General features: G+C 38.3%; 1 protein-coding gene across 1 annotated transcript in view; it reads left to right on the top strand.

Moving 5' to 3' along the window:
* Nucleotides 1-14,639: 14,639 nt before the first annotated feature.
* PRKAR2B (protein kinase cAMP-dependent type II regulatory subunit beta) overlaps nt 14,640-19,021 on the top strand; it is a 119,421-nt gene continuing 115,039 nt past the window's right edge. Inside the window, exon 1 of the mRNA XM_045828483.1 lies at nt 14,640-15,215. Coding sequence (XP_045684439.1) covers nt 14,906-15,215 — 310 coding nt within the window. The 5' untranslated portion in view covers nt 14,640-14,905. The remainder of the gene's footprint in view (nt 15,216-19,021) is intronic.

A 19,021-nucleotide genomic window follows, 5' to 3' on the forward strand; every position in this document is an offset into this window, starting at 1 on the left:
AGAGAAGACTACAATAACTTGTGAGTGACACAAAGAATCCTGGAGAGTGACTAATGTCCAGACAGTCCAGCTCTGAAAAGAGAGTCTGTGATAATTATGCAAGTATTAGGGGATGAACTAGGACTCCTTCTAATTCTCTGGGATTATAATGTTGATTTTCCTAATGGGAGACTTGATTTTAAGTGGCAGAGGCAAACGTCTGAAAGTTAGAGGAGGAAAAAGAGAGTTCCGGAACAGATTGGCTTACCACTGCATTTGCCTACTGTTAAAATAAGCCTTTGGCATATATTTTCAGTCTGATTCTGGAGAAAAGGGAAGTAACAAAATCCATGATACTGGTGTTTTTGACTATTTCATTTATGGAAGCTAACAAAAGAATAGCAGTAATTGGAGATGCTCAACATTTTTGGATTCTGATTAAAATTTTTTCATGACTTTGCTGCAATGACTAGTAGTAGCAAGTGACAGAATAATACTTCAGGCCTAAAATTATGCTACAAAAAGATGACAGACAAGACTGTCCAATATCTTATACCTAATTAATAGTAGAATGACCAAAAAGAACTTGAATAGTGCCTTTGTTTCAGGAGATAATCACCAATACAAAAAACATAGCCAGCATATGGGTTGCCTTCTCTGTTAAATATATAAAAACACTAGGAAAATGTGATTGGAATTCTGATACATTATGAGCAAAGCTCAAAATAAGGCAAGAATATTCACTCAACCCTTTGCAATATGCATAACAATAGAAACTCTGAAAATATACTGCACAGTAAAATGTTAATGAAATAATAAGCAAAAATTTCTGTGCATAATCAATGAAAGTAGAGAGTTATTAAAGAATGGAAATCTACAGTTTAGGAAAAAGTGAAGCTATACAAATAAATGGGACACAATTAGAAATGGTAGCAGTTTGTATTGTATATCAAAAACTCAGGAGAAAATAATAAAGTATAATCCCAATTTGTTTTTAAAATAATAGTTATTGTTTCTGGATATTGGGAATATGGGAAGTTCTAATTTTTTCTTTATATTTTCTTATTCTTCAAAAGTTTTATATATTATTATTTAAAATATTTTGAAAAATTGTGCTGCAAGTACAAGGCCAATACACTGCATAAAGAGCACATGTTAGTTGTAGCTTACAAAAATAATATTATTGTAAGAATGACAAGAACAGATGGAGCATGTTTTCATTTTGGTGACAAATACTCAAGTCTAGATGCAGTATAAAGAACTACAGAGTCACTGAGGAAGAAAAGGGGAAAATGTAAAAAGAATGAGAAAAGGAAAATAAGTTTTTATTAGAGCCTTAAGAGTATGATTTTTTTTAACATACCTGGCTGGCGTAGCTCAGTGGATTGAGCTCGGGCTGCGAACCAAAGGGTCGCCGGTTCGATTCCCAGTTCAGGGTACATGACTTGGTTGCAGGCTAGGTCCCCAGTGGGGGCCACATGAGAAGCAACCACACATTGATGTTTCTCTCTCATTTTCTCCCTCCCTTCCCCTCTCTAAAAAATAATAAATAAATAAAATCTTAAAAAAAAGCATAGACACATTTTTAAATAAGTATGATTTTTTAAAAGGTGAATGGATGCAAAAATAAAATTGGCAGGGATATTAAATAAAAAGAATATTAAGCAGAGTTGATTTCCTATAGACTTTAAAATTATAATATTTGTACATTGTATAGAATATGGAGTATTTTTATTGAGACATTGACAGCGTTATAGAACTCTAAACCTAAAAAGAATCTTGGAGTTTACCTAATATTCAAATCCTTCATTTTATAGAAAAAAACTGGGGCCCAGAAAACAACAATGTGACTCAAACTAGTTAGGGAGGGTTGGGATTTAAAAACAGAACTTCAGCATTCAATGCTCCTTTTGTCTGTTTTCATTGTAATTTGCACTGTATGTGAGCATCCTCTTACAGCTTCCAAAAAGAAGGAACATTCATTAGGGCTTAGCCATGTAATGATAAATGCACATTTTAAAGGGATGTGTTGGACTTTTTTAAAACTGAAAAGGATTGGATAACAGGGACCCAAAAGAAAGAGGTAAGTTACTTCTTGGTTGAATGGGGAAAGTAGGGGCAGTGGGGTGGGCACAAGGAATGTCAATGAACTCAAATGCAAATCAGAAAGTATGAGTAAAAAAGAATAATTGAAACTGACCTTGAATCAAGGGAGGGAATGGATAGAACCAGATGGCTCTCTACAGAAAACTGATGATTGATGAAAACAATGAAATTTTAGGTGTTTGGGGTCTAAGTTTTACAGAAAGCTGAATAGAATCAGAAATCATCTTTTTCACAGAAATGGAAGTAGCAAAGTCTTCTGCAAGTCTTGAAAGGAGAACAGAGGGTTAACAGAGTTCTTCTGTTCAGGGAACTATTACTTAAAACACTGACCACAGGAACGTAGGTTGGATTTTAAAGGAATTATTTGATATAAAATCGTCCATCCAAGCCTTAGGAAGAAAATCCTCTTTAATAAGTATAAATAAAAATTCAAACAAAAATGTATAAAGAGTGGGTTGGGGATATTTAAATTTCAGTTTCTGTTACATAAACAATTAATAAATCTAACCTATAAAAATAAAAATGGACAGAATTCCATTGAAGAAACTCATCAATATATAAATAATGCAAGGAGAAAAGACTGGCTTTTGAAAAATATTACAACTGTGAATGTTTGAGTTTCCTGTTTTTTTAATATCACCCAGAAAAACTGTTTTAAATTAAAAATATTTATGAAGTTTTATGAATAAAGCATTGGCAGCTTAAAGTTAAATCAAAAGATTGTCAAGTATTTTCTTCATGACTAATTCTGACCCACTTCCCACTGAAATCAGAGGCTCTTGCAATATCCAATACTGGGGAGGACCAGTCAGCAGTCCTGCACACTTCCAGGACAAGCATTTTAAGAGAGGAAGTCCTATGGGAAGAGGAAGTCCTATGGGAAATGGCTACATTTGGCCAACTGCTGTCTCTGGGGTTTTGGCTCTGAGCCAAGGATCTGTCTAATAGTATATCAGCTGCTCCCAGCTGCTACCACTCTGGCAGCCTTGCCACTAATATTCTCTGGCTCTATTTAATAGCAAAAAAATGATGTGTCTATATCCAATACCCGCAGTCAACAAAAAGGACACATTTCCACTCGTTTCCAAATTAACTAGGTCTCCTAGTTTATATTCTTGCAAACCATCCTATAGTTCTTCATAATTTGTGTTCTATTTGTTTGCATACTGTCAGTTTCCCCAGACAAAATATAAAGACAGGAACATTTTACCTCATCCCAATTTTCTCCTTGTTTAACAGTAACTCTTAGCATGGTGCCTTGCACAGAATTGGTGCTATAAATAATGTTGACTTGTGGATGAATTCTCTCTCAGAGAGCCAAATACAGCCATTAAAGGAAATGTTCCTTAATCTATGTCAAACAGGTAACATTTCATATTTTCCAATCCTGGAAAATGGTTGCATTTCGAGTATCTTTCAAGGTTTATTTTCATTCATTTTGCTTAGTGCAACTCTCAGCATTAATATTTTTGATTCATTGAGATGTGCTCCAAAAATAGGAAACCAAATCTAAATATATAAATTGGCCCAGGAAATAGTATCCTGGATATATTATTATTCTTACTGATGATAAACTGCCTTCCCAATAGCTTCCCACCCTCCCTGGATTATTTCATGCCAAAAAAGGCATGCTTCTTCACAGAGCTCCTGGTTCTTTAAGTGGCAGCTTCTATTTAAATACACTGATAAGCCTTGTCAGGCTGTGCTGCAAATAAGAGTGAACTACTGTAAAGTAACGTTGTAGCAAAAACAATACTTTGGGTGGGTAGCTTCTCATGTTCCTTCAATCCTTCCTCATTTTTTGGAGAACCTTGTGAATTTAAAAATTGTTTTAAAGAAATTTTTTAAAAAATCATGAACTAAGAAAAGCTAAAAATGTCATTATAACAATAACATTGTTATACATGCAAGCATACAGAAACAATAAATACATTTCATATCTTAATTACTAACACATGGTCTTACTTTGATGCAGCCCCTGGGAAATCATGGGGAATACTTATAGAGTTTATTTGATTTTTAGCTTGTGTTCATCTTTTAAGACAATAGGCTTATTTTATTAGGATCCATGGTGAATAACATATTTCCTGAGAAATACAATCTTTCATAGTCTTGAAGGACCAAACAGTGTCTAGAAAAAAATTATTTAACAAGATTTAACCTTATATTCCCTTATTGAGTTTTCATTTCAGATATTACCATAATTTTTCCAATAGCAGGGTAATATCTTAGAAAGGATGAAGTTGCTAAGCTGTGCCACAAGTACATATTTTCAAATGATGTAGTTTATATATCAGAATCTTGCTGATAAATAGTTGGGAATCATTTGGTGGGAATATCATTTTAAATTTCCACTAAGCCTCATTTTTCTCATTTACAAAATGAAGGAGTTGCATAAGGTCAGTGGTTTAAAATATTTAGAACAGACTCCTTTCTTCAAATAAAATAATTTGTCAAACACTGAGGTATGCAATTGAATATAATTCCAATTAACATAGCTTGAAAATCACTAATCTAAATACTATCTTTTGCCCAATTGTCTATGAAATATTATCATCCCATTAATACATTCATGGTTCATATAAACAAATATTCACTGAATGCCTGCTGGAATTAGACTCTGCAAGGATTCTGCTATACCCTGTGCAAGCCAAGCCATGACCCAATGCTCCCAGCAAATTATTTTCCAGAGGGAGACCACATAATTCCACAAGAAAACCCCCAAAAGTTATAATACAAGTACAAAAGGATGCACCAAAGATGGAGGTAATACTTCTGCTAGGAGATCAAAGAAGTCCTCACAATGCTGTGACATTTGACCAAGAGGTAAGATTTCTGACTGAGGAAGATGCACGAAGGTTTCTAAATAGGGTGAACACATGAAGGTATGGAGGCAGGAAATTGAAAGACAATTTAAGAGAAAGACAAGTGTTCCAGTTTGGCTGTGGTATAAACAGCATGATGGGGACTTTGAGCTAGAGCTGGGAAATTAGGCTGGAATCATGTTACTAAAGACTTTAAATTTGATGATAATGAGGTTTGCCTTTATTCTCCAAGAATCATAAAGCCTTTTTGTGTGTGGGTTAGCGAAAAATAAAATGAACAGCCCTGGCTGGTGTAGCTCAGTGGATTGAGTGCCAGCCTGCAAACCAAAAGGATTGCCAGTTTGATTCCCAGTCAGGGCACACGCCTAGGTTGCAGGCCAGGCCAGGTCCCCAATGCAGGGCACAGGAGAGGCAACCACACACTGACGTTTCTCTCCCTCTCTTTCTCCCTTCCTTCCCCTCCCTAAAAGATAAATAAAATCTTTTAAAAAAAGAAGTTCCATTTTTTAAAAAATGACATAAACAGAAATGCACCTAGAAAAGAGTTCTCAAAATAATGTGCAATTAGAAATGAGAAAGACTGGAGACAAGAGGGTTAATTAGAAAACATATTCTGGTAAGAAGTGATGGAAACCCAGTCTGCTACAGTGCAGTGCACTGAAATGTGTCCCCCCAAAATGTGTATGTTGAAGTCCTAATCCCCAATGTGATAATATTTGGAGATAGAGCTTTTATGGCACAGGTGGCAAACACCAGGTCCGCAGGCTGAACCCGGCCTTCCACCTCGTTTTATCCCACCGGCACCTTGTTTATACTGAGCAGCAGTGCCAAGCTCTCACTTAACTGTTGAGAGGTAGTTACATTTATACAGTCCTAAAATTACATTCGGCCTTTTGAAGGCAACCCTGAGGCTGATGTGGCTCCCAGTGAAAGTGAGTTTGATACGCATGTTTTATGGGATTATTAAGGTTAGATGAGGTGATAAGGGTGGGGTGCTAATTCAATAGGATCAGTGGTCTTATAAAAAGCGGTGAGAGAGAGAGAGAGAGAGAGAGAGAGAGTGTGTCAGTCATGTGAGGACACAATGAGAAGCCAGAAAGAGGGCTCTCAACAAAACCTAGCTAGCACCTTCATCTCAGACTCCTAGCCTCCAGAACTGTGAGAAAACAAACTTCTGCTGTTTAAGCCACCCACTCCACAGCATTTTGGTATGGCAGCCTGAGCATACTAACACAGATAGCAGCATCAGGAATGGCATGGAGAGGACGAATGTCAGCAAGACACCATGGAAAAAGAATCAACAGGATTTGACAACTAATCCACTTTGGGATGTGAGAGGCAAAGGTCAACAGAGGCTCTGAGTCTAAGCCTGTGACTAGAAGGTGTTATGATGCTATTTATAGAGATAGAGGGCAGAGGGAAAAGAACAATTCTGAAGGGACAGAGCTTAATTTTAAGTTTCTGACAAGTTTGGTGATTGAACTTGAGGTGCTGGCAGCATAGCCACCCAGAGGTTTCCAGTAGGTAAATGCAATTATGGATTTGGTGGTTAAGAGACATAACTGAATTAAAAGTCTAAATCATTTTAGAGTCATCTGCAGAGGAGTAACACCAAGGACTGCTCATGGACAAACAAAAACATTCATGCACAAAAAGATATAAATAACCACAAGTCTACCCCAATGACACCTAGCATTATTTTTGCTATGTATTTCCAGCTTATGTGTACTTTTTTTTACAAATTCTAGAATTTGAGCAGTAAGAGTTGAGAAATGCAGAAGGTTTACCTTTAAAATGTTAAATAAACTGTACTTTAAACACCCCAAGTATCCCCTTCTGTTTTGATACATGTGTAATCTGTTTCTGTGATTACACATTTTTTTCTGTGAAAAAAAAGCAAAAAGAAATTATTAATCATACAGTTCAACAAACAAGACACTATGACTCTGAGGTAGGGTTAAGGGTAAATTGTTCTTCAGATAAAGCTCATATTAGCTCTAAGAGGACTGAAAGCAAAAATGAAACATTCTTTCCCATCAGGATGCTGACTGGCAAGAGAATTCTACACCTTGGAATCTGGGTCCTTGAATTTCACAAGTGACAATGGGGTAACTAAATTGGAGAGAGAAAATGAGGAGCAAAAAGAGGAAATAACTGATAGAACAAGATATTATAACACAAAGGAAAATTTCATAAACATTAAACTATGTTACATTGTAAAATACATAGAATATTTAGAGAATGAGTACTTTGAAGGTCCTTCCCTTCAAGTAAAAAGTGCTACTTGTCTAATGAACAACTGATTTCTAAAATTCATAGAATCTGAAGATGCAGGCTTAGGATTTCCTACCAGATGTTTAGCCCACTAAATAGGAACTGGAAAAATCTTGGCAATATGGCCCCCTGAACCCAAAAATAAAGAGTTGAATGGAATGCGGGGATGTCTGTAACTTAGTACCTGCTATAGAAATTCATGCTCTCTAGTTTAACACAGTAATGTGAGTATTTTGTTTCCATTTCCCAGAAGCAAACACTTTCAATTATTTAAACTATTTGTTTTGCTCTTTAATGACATGTTTCTACCATAAATAATATATATGCTACTATTTCTTGATTCTCCAATTCAGACATCTCTATTGCTTCCTGTGATGGGATATTAGGGTTTACTGCTCTTATTCCACACTCCCCAATGCAGACACAGATATACTCTTCCCTTTTTCCTTTTCTGCCCTGTGTCACCATATAACACTTTTTAGTTGTATCAGTACTAGTTGTTTTGATTTAATGATTACATAAAGATTGCCTATGGCTAAGCTACATAGTGTTCTTCAATTTTATTTCCTTTCTTGTTTTCCTTGGAGTGGACTGTGCTGTTTTTCTTCAATTGTGTAGTTTTCTCTGGAATTATCTTTTATTCATTTCTCAAACCCTGTGCTAGAGGTGTAGTTTTTTTTTTTGCAATATAACCAAAAATACTAGATAATTTATCATTGCCTTCCTTTTTCTTTAGTGACATCCTTCTGTATCTCTTTGATTTCCTGCTTCAGTGGGACTTGATGATCTCTACACCTGCTGAAAAGGCACCCCAGGCCCCTCCTCACCATTATCCTAAGAATTCCCTTCCCCTTTGTTCCACATGCATGCCCCCAACTTCTTCTTTCTTTCTCCCTCCTTGCATCTTTTTACTCAATAAATTTTGAGTGCCACTATGTTCTAGGTATTTATCTGTGGATAAAGGAGGACTAGTAATAGGGAGTTCAGTGTTGGACAGGTTGAGTCTGAGGTGCTTATTAGACATCTCAAGGCAGTTGAATATAAAACTTTTGAGTTCAGAGAGGTAAATCTGGAGGTATAAGTTTGAGAATCATTTACACATAAATGGTTTTTAAAGCCACTGCACTTAATGCAATTAAACATGTAAGGTCAAGAGGATAAGACTCTTTCACTACCCAGCAAAAATACTACAAAGACGTGTACAGGGAGGTAGGAGGAAAACCAAGAAACAGTGGTATCCTGAAAACCAAGTGAAAAAGCATTTCACTTTGGCCTCCTCAACAGGGCTGCCAGCAAGGAGACTTTCCTCTCAGGGAAGTCCCTGTCCCTCTTTGAAGGGTTTTTAGCTGATTAAGTCAAGCCCTGGATAAACTCATTTTGTATTGACTCAAAACCAGTTGCTCTGGGACCTTAATTCATCTGCAAAATCTCCTCACCTTTGTCATATTTTATTGGATAGAAGTAACAGGGACTAATCACACTCAGGGGAGCAGATTCTACAAGCCCTGGGTAACAAGGGTCATGAGCCCAGGGCCCCTAGAATCTGTGTGCAACTGAGTGGTTCAGTTGAAAGGGAAACAATGACACAAGAAAGAGGTGGCAACTGCAGAAGCAATTTCCCTAAGGAGGGAACAGGATGGAGCACAGGCAGACAGAACATGGACATCTGAATTAATAAGCAGAAGTACAAATATGAGTGCAGGCACAGGTAGGCTGGTTGATGTGGTGGGAGCACATGTCAGTTCTCTTCTGCTTACTGGATCATATATATTCCTATTTCTCAATTTTGTTCCTTGTTTTGATAAAACTTAGGAATCTTGAGAAAAGATAATGGGAGTTTGTATTATTTAAAACTTGACATATCTGAAAATGTCTTTACCTACCTTTATTTTGCTGTATGCAGAATTCTGGATTGGAAATAATTTTCCCTCAGCATTTTGAATGCTGGAATTCTGGGTTGGAAATAATTTTCCCTCAGCATATTGTTTCATTGTCTTCTAGCTTCCAGGGCTATTACTAAGAAGTCTGATGATTTTCTGAGCTTTTATGCTCTTCTGCTTATGTTAGTGTTCTAAAATTTCAGTATTATAGGGTTGGTGAGGGTGTTTTTATTTGTTGTTTCAAGGGCCTGTTCACGGGCTCCTCCAGTCTAGAAATCTATATACTTCAATTCTGGAAAAAATTCCTGTATTTTTTAAACAATTTTCTACATTTCTTATTGTTTGTTTTTCTTGAGCCCATATTGACCTTTCTTTGTTGTTATTTTTCTCTGCCACTTTCTAGATTTTTTCTTTTGTTCTATTTTCTGATAAATTTCCTCAACTTTATTTTGAAACTTTTTATAGATTTGTATAATTATAGTTTAAATTTCTAACAGTTAATTCTTATTTATTCCAAATATAGAATAGTGGCTGTACAGCCAAACTGCCTGGGGTCCTATCCCAGTACCACTTGTCAGCTATGTGATCTTGGACAAATTATTTAACCTCTCTGTGCTTTGATTTATTAATCTATAGTGTAATAACATATATATCTTATAGAGTTTTTGTGAACATTAAATGAGGTAACAGATATTAGGTGCTCTGAGTCATATCTGATAAATAAATATTAATTAATATTTTTATTGTTATTATTGTATATCTGAGGATATTAAAGTACTTTACTTCTTTAAGGTACTTTTTTTTTAGTTCATTTATTTTGGTCCCAGTCTTTCATACTAAAAGTTTTTATTGGACACCTAGTGATTCTTACCTGAATTCATGTTTGTGGAGGTGGTAGTGGTTACTGACTGGTGAACTTCAAAATAGGGTGAGAAGCAAGAGAGTTGGGTTTTTCATCCTTAGATATCAGCATCTTTACTTCTTGTCTCTTCTGCTGGTCAGTTCCCTAAAGAGGAGTCCTCTGATTTCCTGCTTGGAAGGGTGAATCTGGTTCTCAGAAATTTGGGAGTCCAGTGGAGGAGGAAGGCCACTGATAAGTAGCTCAACAAATTGGAATCAAGTCCTTTCTTTTCAAAACAGTACTTTATCCCCATCAGCTGTGAAAACCTCTACAGAAGGTCAAGTCCTCGATCTCCTGCTAGGCATGAAGGAGAGCAGTTGCTGGCCTAGGTAGGACAGAGGAGGGGTCAGAGGGTAGATGAAGTTATCAGCTCCCCATTCAAACATTTCATTAATCCTTGCTCCTCATCCCTCTTAGAGGCACGTGGTGTCTCTGGATTCTGTGCTTCTGTGCTCTGTGATACAGATGGGATCTTGCTTCTGGCCGGCTTCCTCTCACTGACCCCGCACCCAAGCTTAGGTTCCAGCATTCTCTAGTTTGCTAAGTTGGTTCCAAAATTCTAGTACACAATTCTCATCTGCTCTTGTCTTTTCTCCTGTTTTTTTTTCTTTTGTAATTAAAACATTTTTTAAAAGTTTAAATTGTGGGAAAATACAGATAACAAAGCTTACCATCTTAACCATTTTTAAGTCTATAGTTCAGTAGTGTTAAGTATATTTACAGTTTTGCATCCGATTACAGAATTCTTTCATCTTGCAAAACTGAAACTCTTTACCCATTAAACAACCCCTAATTTCCCTTTCCCCTCAGCTGTTTGCCACCACTGTTCTACTTTGTTTCTAAAAATTTTGACTACTCTAGATATCTCATATAAGTGGAATCATACAGTATTTGGTTTTTTTTTGACTGGCTTAACGTTAACATAACATCCTCAACATCCACATTGTAGCATATATCAAAATTTCCTTCCTTTTTAAGGCTGAATAGTCTTAAATTTTTATTATTTTAAATTTTATTATGGTCTCTTGTTCTTTTGTCCTTATGACTTTACAGTTTTATTTCCCCATTCCTTTAGCCACTATTTTAGTGGAATTTTAGGAAGCAGAGATAAAGTTGTTAGTCCAACCTAATCCTTAATAGGAAAGCCATATCCTACTTACAAAATGGACCATTTAAGGATATATGCTCTATTGTTTCTTAGGATCTCTTTAACTTTATAAGACGATCTTTCAGCAGATACATTGTGGGGTGCCTGTACTGCATGCAGTGCCCATGTTTTACACTTTCTGCTGAAGAAGCTGTCTTGTCATGTATTTATAAACCTGACCACTTCCTTATCCTGCACCCCACTGGCCACACTGACTGAACCAGGAGAGAGCCTCTCACTCAAGGCCAGCCAATCCACTGATGGTCAAGACCAACTAACTGGATTGTCTCTGGATAATATCAACTAGAGCCACCAAAACGGTAGTCAATGCTGAACTGCTATGGTATATAAAACTGTGAGTGATGGCCACAGTGGGCCTTGTGCAAGCACATTGCCTGAGTCCTTTCAATTTGCCATTTTTTCTCCTTAAGTGGGTATATATTTCTTGTATAGACACTTGCTCAGGATACATCCTATTCATTGGTAAGAAATGCTGTATGATTGATTGGTCATAGTTATTATTATTCATTGTGAAACTTGCCCAGACTATTGATTTGTCCAAGCTATTAGCCTGTTTTGGCAATGGCATATAAACAAATTGATGTCTCTGTCCAATACTTTTTAATTTCCCAGGTATGAAAACAAATTTGGCATCACTCTTATTTTATTCCAATGTTGAACTCTTAGAGTTCTTTTGCAATTGCTTCCTGATTTTCTGAAAAAATAATGCAAATTGCTTTGTAAATCAACAACCAAAGAATCAATACCAGTGTGTTCTTTTAAAGAATTTGAAGATAAATAGTCCCCATAAGTCACTGTCACTGCATGCCAAGGATCAAAAGGAAATGTTCTGAAAATGAAAGCAAAGAAAATCATATTACATTACCAAAATGGTTATGTGGTAGTGAATAAAAGCCAGACTATTATTTGAAAAGTGAACATTCATTCCAAGAACAATATTAACATAATAGGAATATCAGGATCAAGCTTTACTTTTTCAGGTGATGGTTATTGATATAAGAATTGATGTAAATGAATATTGTTATAAGAGAACTGTTTGCCAAGATATTTTAAATCCAACAGGTCTTCTTTTAATATCATACTATTACACAATATCACAGTATGGGAGAGACCATATAGGTCACCTAATCCAATTATGCATTTTATGCTTGACTCACTTCTTTTCCCCTAAAGAAATGACAGCCACACAACCCTGGCAGTGTATTTGATGACAGAGCCACATCCATCATGCCTCATATAGTAAACCCACAAAAAGGACCAAATACATTTTGAAACACAAAGCAGGAAGCTACTTTGAAATATGGCTCTTATAAATGTTTGGAAAAGGAGTGTTTTTCTCTCCTGCCATTTCTGTGGGAAGGGGTGTTAAGCATTGTGACAGACACCGATTATTGTTCCCAGAATTGGTTCTCCTTCATCTCCAAATGTTTACTTGGCACATGATTGCTTAAAATAAAGATTACATTCCCAAGCTTTCCTTTTAGCCATGTGTTTTAGTTGTTATTGCTGTGTAACAAATTAACCCAAAACTTGGAGAATTAAAACAACCTTTTTATATGCTCACAGATTCTGTGGGTCAGGATTTCAAACAGGGAATCACCAGACTGGCAGTCTCTGTCATACTGGAATAACTTCTATCAAAACCCTCATAAGCCCTTTCAGATTCAGAAGAGGGGAACTAAGACTTCAATTTTTAATAGAGGAATGGCATAGTTACAAGGAAGAAGCACACATGAAACAGGAAATATTTTTGCAGCCACCTTTGGAAAATGCAATTTGTCACACCACAGATGTGGCCATCTTGACTAAGTTCTGGCCAAGAAGATATAAGAGTACTAGGTGTGTTTAACTTCCTGGAAGTGTCCTTAGAGACGGTGTGTGTGTGGCGGGGGGAGTTGGGGGCAAGTTCCCTTCTCTTTTCCATTTTCCTCTTGGCTGAAATATAGATGAGATGACTGAAGATGGAGCAGTAATTTTGGACCACAAATTGAGAATTACAGAGCAAGGGTCTGGAAGGAGGCTGGGTGCCTGATGATCATGGAACCACCATTAACAGTACTGAACTGCTTACATTTTACATTATAGAGAAATAAGCTATTGTGTTTAAGCTACTGTATTTTGCACTTTCTGCCACATACAAACAATGCTCATCTTAATAAAAAACACCATGAATAAACACAGATGATGCAAATTTGTCTTAAATTACTAGAGTTATAAAGATAATAATGCTAACTTGGTTAGAGTTTGACAAATATTGTGGGCCATGCAGTGAGGATCGTGGTATAGTATTTAATAAAAGCTTACTCCTTAAAATGCTTGATACTTACAAGTAGAAGTACATTACTATATTTAAAAACATTACTATGAGATTGAAAAGAAATGGAAATAGAGAAAACATTCACCCTTGGAGTGAATTCAGGTTGGATTATTTAAAAAGGTTACTATCAAGAAGTACTTTTTATAAAAGGGACTATTTTGTTACAATTTGATTTCTAGTTTCTAGTCTCTGAGTAATGAAGAAAAGATAACTCAGAGTAAGCTAGCTTGCTGTTCCTGTATTTTATTTACAATAATATGGTGGCCATTGTAGAAAATGACGTATGTTTTTAAATAGCATTTAATTGGCAAAAACCAATTTTATAATTCAAAACTGTAAACATTTGCAGAATTGGCTTCATTTCAAAGTCAAGACTCTACTTTGAAAGAACACATCTCTAATTCCATTTCTCTTTATATTGAAGTATTCTTATTTTTGAAGATATTCAAAATCACGGAAGGCCTAAGGGAAAGTCTTAAAATAAATAATAAGAGCCTAATCAAGCAAAGCTTTTCCTGCTTTAGGACCATCTGTCCTAACCATGACATTTTATTCCAGTTCCTGCACTATCCTATTTGAAAGGTATCCACTAACTTTGATAGGTGCCCCACAATAAACGGTATATTTGTCTCAATAAGTAGTAGTAAATGCATAGGGTGGAAAATGGAATAGTATCATTAAAGCAAAACATAATAAACAGGATGGATGGAGAAAGGCTGGATAAAATGTGGTGAAAGAAAAAGGAAGGTGTCACAAACATATTTTCTTTATCCAAAGAGAACCAGTATAACTCTATGACTTTAAACAAAAGACATTACAAACACTTATCAATGCAACTAGATTCTTGGAAAAAAATAAAATGCCGCTACCGAGGTGGGGGGCTTCAGTTTCAGGGCTTGTGGCACCAGCGTGGGTTCCCCCTGGTGAAAGACTCATGAGAATTCGGCCCTGTGGCCCGCCCGCTCAGAGCGTCTGGACAGGTGTACGGCTAGGCGAGGCTGGTTACCGGGCCCGGGGCGGGGACGGGCACAACCCCGGGTACTGTGAAGTGGAGGCCCCACGCCTCAGCCGCGCGCAGGAACCACGTTCCCGCAAACCCGCCAGCCGGCTGGGTTACCATGGTTTCCGAGGGTCACGTGGGCGCACGTGGGAGCTCCCTCCCGCGCTGCGGAGGGTGGGGGCGGGGCGGTCCGGGCGGGGGAGAGAAGCCGCCGCGGTGGGAGCGGGAGGAGCCGGAGATGCTGCCAGCCCTCCCGGGGCCGCACTCGCTCAGCTACCGCCGCCGCACCGAGCAGCCGCGTGCTGGGCCAGCCCGGCCGCCGACTACCATTACGCCACACTAGCAGCCGGTAGCGCTTCCTGCACCCACGGCGCTTCGTGGGCGCCGGGGGGCCCAAGGCTTGTCCGGGGAGGGGGCGAGGGCGGCGCGCAGGCGCCCGCCGCCCGGAAGGCAGGATGAGCATCGAGATTCCGGCGGGACTGACGGAGCTCCTGCAGGGTTTCACCGTGGAGGTGCTGAGGCACCAGCCCGCGGACCTGCTGGAGTTCGCGCTGCAGCACTTCACGCGCCTGCAGCAGGAAAACGAGCGCAAAGGCGCCGCGCGCTCCGGCCATGAGGGCAGGACCTGGGGGGACGCGGGCGCCGCCGTTGGGGGCGGAACCCCCAGCAAGGGGGTCAACTTCGCGGAGGAGCCCATGCACACCGACTCCGAGAACGGGGAGCAGGAAGAGGAGGAGGAGGCCTCGGAAACCGGGGCGTTCAACGGTGAGGACTGACCCCCTGCCCGCTCCCTCTCCCCACAGCCTTTCTCCCCTGTGCTCTTGAATTCCTCATCTTTGCCCACCCACTTCTTCCCGCATTATCCACCTTCCCTACCTTCCCATTTCGCTCACCCCCTCAGCATCCATTTCTGACTCTCCTATTCGCCCACTTTCCTACTCTGCTCTCTTTTCATGCCTTTCCCCTCGTCTCCTCCTGGAGTGGGGAGCTGAAAGGTAAGGGTTCTCTGCCCGTCTGCCCTTCTGGCCCTGAGCTGTGAGGCCGAGGACGGTCGGTTGGGGATGGGCATCTGCAAGACAACTTTCACTGTGGTTGGAGATAACTGCTTTGGACGGATACCATTGTGCATAAAGAAAACTGGCCCGCTTGGCATCCTCTTTCAGACCTTATGTTTATTAATGGAGTGTCCTAAGCGAAAACGCGAGGGGTGTTCGATTGGATTGGCTTTGTTGTTAGTGCAAATTCTCTAAAAGCATGAAATTGGGGAAGAACAAAATGTATGGTAATAGCTTTGATATTCTTGGAAACAAAGTAATCCCTTATTTTCCAATTTACCAATTCTGCGTTGTGTTATTTTTGGGGACACAACAAAAGATCCTTTTTAACCTGTAACGTGCTGGGTCTTTGGAATGAAGAAACGGGGTAATAGTTTGTTTTTCATATAAAACAAATATTGAGTGATTCGGAGCCGTTTAAAAAAAATAAGCGTTTGAAAAACACTGTAGGAAGTTTTGAAAGCTTGGTAAGTTGTCTTTAGAATTAAAAGCCAGTGAGTAATTGCAAAGACTGTGCCAGACACTGAAGCTAGAAAGATGAATGGGAAAGAAAAAGGAATTTTCTCAAATAGCTGTTCCTGGCAAGTCCCACCCCTTCTGCTTACAACCTTCTTTCCCTAACACACACCCACATTTGCAGCCTCCTGTGTTTACACAAATGTGTAAATCCCATCTTTATGGCATCACAAGTTAAAACAACATGGTGTGCACTGTGCAAGTGTTTCTCTTTGTGGTATAAGGCAAACATGCATTCAGCATTGCAGCAGCTTTTATTTACTTACACTACTTGTGACTTGTGTGCCTGCAGTTCATTTCATATGATGAAAATAGTTACAAGTGTCACATTCTTGTGTGTGTACCTAGGAAGGTGTTTCTTTGCAAAGTTGTTGAACTCTATTATAAAATTAAAGTATTTTTAGCTTGTTCAAAACAGCCACAAAATCCCTGGAAATTAGTGCTCTGTGAAGATAAAGGGAAAGGGTGTTACTTAAAAATTTTAAATCAGTTTAAATTTTTTTGTACAAGAATTTAATCAAATAATTTTCTTACTAGAGGCAAGAAAAGGATAAAGGAATACATATTTTAAATAAATGAGGAGAAGCCATTAATGGATAACACAAAAGACAGAGGCATCTAATGTTATTTTTTTATGCTTCCAACATACATGTGCACACATATGTGCATACCCATGCACATGCACACACACAAAAGGAAAAAAGAGTTGTTTCCAAGATTGGAGGAAACTGGGAACTAAGGGAGTTGTTAAAGAACCTGTATGTGCTCAATACAATTTAGTATAACTAAAATACTGTGTATAATGCTTTTGAAGTACTTGGCATTGATGATTCCAGTTTTTCCTTACAGCCACGTATGTTACACACAGGGCAGATTTCATTTCTATTTTGCAATGAAAAAATAAGTTACTAACTTCTGAACAGCAGGGATCATTTTGTATGGTTTTATATTTTCCAAGGCACCCTTATTGTAAAAATTACTCAGTGTGAGTTTTAATACATACTTGTTAACCAATTATACCACCTTCAACAACTTAAAAACTTTTTTGATTTTAACCAAATGCAATTTGATCGTTACCTAGTACACACGTACACACACACACACACACACACACACACACACACACACTATCAGAAACTTTGGCAATGGTACTTCCCTCTACTAGGTGCAGTAGAAAATGTCTACTAGAGTATTTTCTGTTATAATCCTCTCCTTTAAAAAAATAAATTGTATTGAGACTTGGAGTTTAAAAACATTTTCAGGCTGCCAGTGGTCGGCAGACTTTTTTGTAAAAGTTCAAGCAGTAAATACTTTATTTGATTTTGTGAGCCACATTTGGGCTCTGTATCATATTCTTCTTTTTTTTTTAAACAACCCTTTGAATACGTGTTCCTCTGGAGGTTGGGGCTGTACAAAATTGGCCACAGACCAAGGCCGTAGTTTGCCAGTTTCTCGTCAGAGAGGGGAAAAAAATGTCAGAGTAATGCCATTGGAAAACAAAGGAGTGAGCCTGTCTGTTCAATGTCTAGGTCCAAAAGAGTGCCCAGATATATTTAAACAAACAAACAAACAAACAAACAAACAAACAAATGAACCAGTTACTTGATAATCTCCTAGTAAAGGAAAGAAGTACTGGAAGATAAGTCCTAATTTACTGTGACACAACACAGAGCCAGCTGGATCAGTAATTCTTAAATTTTAGTATGCATCTCAAGGAAGTTCGATTCAGAAATGAATATTCCTAGGTACCATTCTTGGAAAGCTTTTTGAATAAGTTGGGCTGGGACAGGTTTTTTTTTTTTTTTTTTCCCAGACATGCCAGGTCTTTCTGATACTCATCGTTCCCTGACTACTCTTTGAGAAACATTGATAAACACTGATAAGAATAATATCTTTCTTGTATTAACAATTAAAAAGTAGCTGCCATTTATTGACATTTGGTGTATGCTAGGCACTAGCTAAATGCTTCAATTCATTATCCCACCTTTATGACAAAGATGACTGTTATTTGCTCACTATTTCACAGCCAGCGTGCTGTAAACCTGGAATTGCAACACAGGTGGGCTTGGCTCCATCCCTGTGCCCTTAACTCCTTCCAGCTTTTACCTCTGGAAGGCAGTGAGGGCTGGCATCACTTGAGCATTTTTTTTATGTCAAGCTCTACCTTAATGTGGTTTATCTTTAGAGCTTTGAAAAATTAACTTGTCCAAGGTTACACGTAGGGCCAGGAAGTAGCAGAGTCTGTTTTCTCACATCTCTCTGATCCAAGCCTATCAGGGAGTTCTTCCTAAATTAAATTTGTAGAATGGGCTGACTCACAAGTCAGGTTTTCCTGTCGTTGTTGTTTTCCTCAGTAATGGTGATACAATTGCATTGATTGGTTCATACCCATTTTCATGAATCCCTTTAGGACAAGTACTGGAATTTATAAACAAATGGGCAAATAGGCAAGTTTTTGACTGTGGAACGGGTGCTCGTAAACTCACAGGCATGTGACATTGACATCTTAGTGTGGTGATTGAATCAAAACAAGGCAGCCGGGTCTAGTAGCATGACTGTGGATGACACCATATGAAATAGGTGGGTGAAGGTGGTCTTGACTTCTGCTTTCTTGTTCCTCTCCTGTTTTGTTTTAATTTTGTCACTTCTGATTTCTGTTTTCTGTTTGCTATCATTTCTAGTTAAAAAGGCAGTTTTTAGTTGTTAGAATAATAATGGCACATGGTAATCCCCTTTTGGGGAACTTCTGACATCCTGAAAGAAGCTATAATGGAGACCCTGCCTCCCTCTTTCCCATCCTGTGGAAGTGAGTAAAGCTTGGCCTATCACTTCTGAAAAGGCAGTGTTCCCAGGCTTGGAATTTATTAGAAAGGTTTAGAGTTTACAGAACAAATAGTTGGATTAGCTGCAGTTTGTAGTGGACTCTACCCATATAAAAGTAGAGTGTTCCTATGAAATCTTTTGTAAAATGAAGAAGCAATTACAATTGACCCTTGAACA

Source organism: Phyllostomus hastatus, unplaced genomic scaffold, assembly GCF_019186645.2.
Source record: "Phyllostomus hastatus isolate PE091 unplaced genomic scaffold, TTU_PhHast_1.1 phas_scaffold_78, whole genome shotgun sequence".
NCBI classification, from domain to species: Eukaryota; Metazoa; Chordata; class Mammalia; order Chiroptera; family Phyllostomidae; genus Phyllostomus; species Phyllostomus hastatus.